This window comes from Chrysochloris asiatica, unplaced genomic scaffold (genome assembly GCF_000296735.1).
Source record: "Chrysochloris asiatica unplaced genomic scaffold, ChrAsi1.0 scaffold00138, whole genome shotgun sequence".
Lineage (NCBI taxonomy): Eukaryota > Metazoa > Chordata > Mammalia > Afrosoricida > Chrysochloridae > Chrysochloris > Chrysochloris asiatica.
This window is the reverse complement of record NW_006408656.1, coordinates 5,386,839-5,392,838: the sequence shown is the minus strand read 5'-3', so window position 1 is coordinate 5,392,838 and position 6,000 is coordinate 5,386,839. Positions and strand designations below refer to the sequence as shown.

At 43.8% G+C, this 6,000-nt stretch overlaps 1 protein-coding gene across 1 annotated transcript in view; it reads left to right on the top strand.

Annotated features, from left to right (window-relative positions):
* The first annotated feature begins 3,164 nt into the window (after window positions 1-3,164).
* The window catches only part of SLC4A8 (solute carrier family 4, sodium bicarbonate cotransporter, member 8), a 99,440-nt gene continuing 96,604 nt past the window's right edge, over window positions 3,165-6,000 (top strand). Inside the window, exon 1 of the mRNA XM_006870029.1 lies at window positions 3,165-3,217. Within this exon, the coding sequence (XP_006870091.1) occupies window positions 3,173-3,217 (45 nt within the window). The 5' untranslated portion in view covers window positions 3,165-3,172. The remainder of the gene's footprint in view (window positions 3,218-6,000) is intronic.

Genomic DNA, 6,000 nt, shown 5'->3' with positions numbered 1-6,000 from the left:
TGTTGTCATTTTATTAATATAGATTTTTCCTGTTTCCCTGCTTAGACTGCAAGCCCTTTGGAGACATGTATGATAGTTTTCTGCATCTGCAGTGCTACTTGGGTCTATACATGGTAGGGTTTCAATTATTCTTTATTTTTTTTAAAGCTTTTATTGTGAATTGAATGAAGGCTTACAGGGCAGATCACCAGTTTTGCATTTAACAAATCATTGCAATGATTACAATCCCCTCCGTGCACCATGCTAACAGTATTTACCTCTATTACCTTTTTTTCTGTTTTTGATGTACACATACCACACTGAACATATAGATTTATTTAAATGTTCAAAGGGCACATTTTGCATGCCAGCCTCCTGCCTGCAGGCACACTGTCTTTCTCAGTTCATGGTCCTATAGTCCCCTGCTGCTCTTTCTCTCTATGCCAGCACCTCTGTCACCATCTCTGTTATCGTTAGGATCCCTTTTCTGGTTAGGATCCCTTTCTCCTCTCATGCTCTTCCCTCTTGTTGGTCCTAGGGTTCTCTGTTTCTGAAATGACAGATTAACTGCTCCCCTCTTTTAGTTACAGCTCTTCTACATTTACTGTTGTGACATCACCATTAGTCCTGATAACAGTTACTCACAATTGAATCATAAAATCCTATCCCCATCATCAATAGACCCAGCTAAACAAGAGGGAAATTATTTAGTGGGGATTCTACCTTCTCCCCCTCATTCTGACACTAAGCACCTTCATGAAAACTTGTAAGCCAGCCACTTTGTGCCTGTATAGCTCCCCAGTTTTGATAGCCAAAGTCTGAGTTGCCCATCCCTATAAGCCCAGTGTACTGAGGAGGTGCACTTGATCCTTGATATGAAGAATCCTTCCCTTTCAGTTGAAATTTTGGGCAACTTCACCCATAAGCCGAGGTCCAGCTCATCAAGTTGTAGCAATTTATGCTTGCTTCCCTGTATGTCTCTTGTACTTTGGACATGTTGTCAGAATGAATCTGTTCCTGGATAAGGGCATCATGCTTGGTAAACTGGAGGGTCGTAGATAAAAAAAGAAAGCTCCCAAAGAGATGGACTGACCCAGTGGCACCAACAATGGGCTTTCAGTTCATTTTTTATTATTGTTACTAAGTGCCATGGAGTGGGTTCCAACTCATGGTGACCCAGTATAGGGTTTCAGAGGGGCAGCTGGTGAGTCTGAACCATCGACCTTGCTATTAAAACTGACCTTACAGATCAGTGCTTATACTATAGTGCCACAGGGTTTCAGTTCATTTTTTATTAGATGGAATTAAAAGCATACAAGTATATATTTGTTGACTACTTTCTGTGTACCCAGCATTCTTCCAAGCTCTGTGAAGTATACCAAAGGGCATAAGAAAAATTTGCAAAACCTTTAAAGAATGTAAGGTATTGTAGTAAGCAAAGTCAACATACAAGTAGCATATCACAGTGTGGTAACTGCTGCAGGAAAGGTAAGTGTTATGAGGTTTCAGTGGTGGGAGAGAGGGATAAGGAAAGGCTTCTTAGAAGAAGTGGCTTTTGATATTGACTTTGAATAGTTGTGATTTAGATGGGAAAAATGGGAGTGAGACTTGGATATGAACACCAGGTCTAAGGGAGAGGACTAGTGAAGAGATTGGAACACTAAGACTCAGAAACTGGGCAAGAGGCTTAGACAGGAGACCTGGAATATCGTCCTCCTTTAAGAACACTGAAGCAAGTATTCTTAAATTTCAAATTCATCAGGGATGATGCAGGGGGTGATATGTAGGGAATGAAATGCTATCATTGTTATGGACTGAATTGTATCCCCCCAAAAGATGTTGAAGTCTTACCCCCTGGACCTGTGAATGTGAACTTGTTTGGAAACAGGGTCACTGAAGATGTTATTAACATGAAGTCATTCAGCAGTAAGGTGGAACTAATCCTGAGTGGTGTCCTTATAAAAGAGGAGACTCACAGAGACACACACAGGGGAAAGATCACCATGTGAAGATTCAGCTACAGGTCAAGGGATGTCAAGAAACGCCTGGGGCTACCAGGAGAGACAAACAATCTTCCCCTTAGATAGAGCCTTCTGAGCGAACATGGCTGTGCCAACATCCTGAATTCAGAAAACTAGCCTCCAGAACTGTGAGATAATAGATTTTTGCTCTTATAAACCACCCACTTTGTGAATTTCTTACAGCAGCTCTAGGAGAAGAATACAAACATGTACCAGAACATGATCCCCAAGTCTTGCTTTTTCAAAGGCTGAGAATTATTTACAATGATTCTCTTTCCCAGTAATGATGGCATTCACCTACATTCTGATCTGATACTGTATACACAGGGCTTTAGCCAGTCTTTCTTTTCTTTGAAATTCAAATCCAATTGAATTCATTGTTCATGATATTCGAATCTTATCTTAGATAAGTAGTTTTGCTGTTAAATAATTTACCTTAGAAAATAATTTATCTTAGAAAAGTTGAAAGCAGTTTTTGTGTGTGTGTGTTTGTGTGTGTGTGTAATTACAATCACCCTTAGCTCAATTCTACCCTTTTTGCTGTCAGTCTGATACCCAAAAAGAAGATTTGAGTCATAGTGAATCTGCGGAATTCTTTTTAATCTCCAGTAACTCAGCAAATAACCATTAATTTTAGAAGACCCTCTCTCTTCATTTCAATTATTACATTATTAAATCGGGAGGGACTGAATCCCCCCAAATTACAAAAGCAACTCCCAAGCAATAAAATCAGAATAGACAAGAGCGACGCTTCCCCAGTTTTCAAGTGTCAGGTACAGCCGCATACAGAAGCACGAGATTTTCAATTTCTAGGAAGCAATTGGAAGGACCTTCAAGTCCAGAGGCCTCTAAAGGGAGGGAGGCGGTTTCCACGGCAACCAGGCCTAGGAGCGGTTGGTTCTTGGGCTTCCTCCTCCTCCTGGTAGCCCAGGGTACCGCCGGACAGCGTCCTCCCGTGCTCTGCGCGCTGATTGGCCACACAGGCCGCGCGCTGATTGGCTGCGATGGAAGCCTAGCGGACCGGTGGCTATGGAGGAGGCGGTGGTTGATGGTTGACCGTTGGCTCCAGGGTTGGGGTCGCCACTTGGGCGATCCTCTTAGAGGCGACCAGTGTGCGAAGGCGACTGACGCTCGGCCTGGAAGCCGCGGGCTAGAACTAGTTCGGTTCCGCCATGCCAGCGGGGAGTAACGAGTCGGACAGCGTCCTCAGCTATCAGGTAGGGCCCCGCCTCCCGCTCCTCCCCGGGGCTCAGCCTCCTCATCCTCTCCTTCTGCCCCCAGCCCCCGGCTCCTCAGGCCACTCCCTGAGGGCGAGGGGAGGCCGGCCCGGGACGCCAGGGGGCGCTCCGGACGACTGGGGATCCGGCAGGGGCTGCGGGAGGGTGACCTTGGGCCGAACCTGCGAGCTGGCGACACTGCCGCATCTCTTGCGCCGCTGAGGAGCTGACGGTCGGCTGGCTGTGACCTCTGTCGCCTGGGTCCTCCCTGTCCCTGTCGGGAGAGGCTGGCTTGTAGCCTCGCGTTGTTCTGTGGCAGAAACCCTGCTCTAATGGAGCAGGTTCTTTGTATTTTTATTTCTAGGGACTTCTGGGTTTATTGTTGGTTTGTTTGTTTTGATAGCGCAGAGAAAGAGCTGGAAAGACTGAAGACTAAAATCAAATCTCGTTCTGATAGCGCAGCGGTATAACTCGGACCAGCCCATTACACAGACATCTGACAAGTTCTGGATAGGGAAGCAGAAATGGGCTGGGATCAGGAAAATCTGTATTTGTTTAGGAGCATGGGAACACCAGGTTTAAGTAATTGTTAAATGAATTGTTGAGTTGGCTAATTTAAGACAAAGCATTGGACTAGGTGTTAGGTTCGAAACCTAAATCTAAAGCCTCTCTCAAGCTTTGTGACCTTGAGTAATTCACTTACCTCTCTGAACCTCAGTTTCTCCATCTTTTAAAACGGGAATGATAATATCTGCCTTGCTTACCTCGCACGTTTGGTTTGAGGATTAGATGAAGTGTCCTCGGTGAAAGGGTTTTTGTGAAATAATGTTTATTGTGTAGCAGTGAGTGGTAGGTAGCTCCTTGAATTCTCCCCCTTTCCTGTGCAGTCATATGGCAGCGCCACTGTCTTGAAAAAAGGGGAGTGAAGGTTGGTAATGGTGAAGTGGAAAGCTTTGAAGGGAATGGGCTGTTTTAGGAAGGACGACTGAGGTAGGAGATAGTTTCTGGAAGGGGCAGGGCAAACATTGAGTTTGTAGTATAAAATGGGTATCAGAGTCTGACTCTCTCATTTTTTTCCTGCTAACAGTTTGTTAATGGAAGATCTTTAGTTCCCTCTTTCCTTTCTTATAGTCAAGAAAGGAGCCATATTTAAGATTTTGGAAAACCTTGCCATATTTAGTCCTCCTTTTTGTGTTTGGCATACAGTAGTAAACAAAAATAGGCAAAGTTTTGGCCCTCCTGTAGCTTATCGTTTAGTGGGAAGGGACGATAATTTAAAATCAATCACACAAGTAAAATATGTTATTATAAACCATGGTAAGTACGTTGAAGGAAAGGCAGTGTGCCTAACAGTGGTTCCAACCTTGGTCTTGGATCAGAGACGAGTTTACTAGGGAAGAAAATGTGGGCAAAGATCTAAAGTGTTAACTGAGGGAAGAGTGAGATCAAAGAGCCTTGTAGCAAAGGAAATAGTATATACAAAGGTCCTGTGGCAGAAGGGGCATGTCTTTAGAAGACCTGAAAGAAGGTCAGTGTGCTTGGAGTTGCAAGCAGCCTCGAAAGAAGTGATGTTCAATGAACTCTGGAACTATATGATCCAGAGTCATTGTAGCTCAAGTTGAAGATGGTGGTATTTATCTGAAAGAACTAGGGGAAGCAACTGAAGGGGCTTATGTAGGGAGAGGAAGAGGGGGAACGAAAGAGGGGTGGGAGAGAGAAGGAAAAATCCTGAACAGATTTTCCTACTGAAAGATATCTCTGGGGAGAAAGGCTGGAGGGAAATGGGTGACCATTCGGAGGCTGTCCTTACCATGCATAGTAGCCCTTAGGCTTCTATTAGTGCTCTGTGAAAGTGATCATTCCTGAGTGCTTTTGGACCAGAACAGAAAATAATCATCTCCTGTACATGGTGAAACTTTCATAGGTTGGTGGGGTGAGGAGAGGGGAAGGAATAGACTGAGAACAGGAGGACCTCATTAAGACAGGAGTCAATGATAAGCAGCAAATAGGAATTCAAGGCATAGAGAGGAAAAGAGAATGAGGACAGAGGGAGAAAAGGTAAAAAGAATGAATTGGAGGAGACACAGCTAATTGAAAATGACAATTATGCCTCCTCTGTGCCCAGCTAGTCTTGCAAAATGAGTAGATTGTATAACTTAATGTAGAGAGAGAAATTCCAGACATCGCATCTAAATAGAACTCTGTTTTCTTTTCTAGGGTTTGGGACATTGCATTAATTCCCTAGCTGTTCCCGCTTGCTTCCTCTCTTGCCCCTCTACCCGTAGCAATATACGGAAGTTTCTATCTTGAAATCATTCAGGTGTTTCCCATTGCATATTAGAATCAAATCCAAACTCCTTATCATGGCTTGACAAACTTTTATGTGTTCAAGGCCTTGCCCACTTCCATAAATGCCTCCCTCAACTCTCTAACTATGCATTGCTCCAATGGCTTTCCCCTGTTTCTTCTGTATGGCAAGTTCCTTTGTGCCTCAGAACCTTTGTTCTTATTGTCCCCTCTACCTAGGACACTTCAGGCCTTTTCAGGACTCAACTGAAATATTATTTTCTCAGGGTGCCTTTCCCTGACCTTCTACCCCCCAATCACTTTTTTATACAGTCCTGTTTTATTGTGTTCTGTTGATTTCTTGTTTATTATCTAATTGAATATAAGTTTCATGAGGGCAGGAACCAGGCTGAAAATCCAGCAAAGTTTCTGATATAAATTATCAGGTGCCCATATTCAAAATTATGGTGTCTTTCCTTTAAAGAGATTATAGTCTA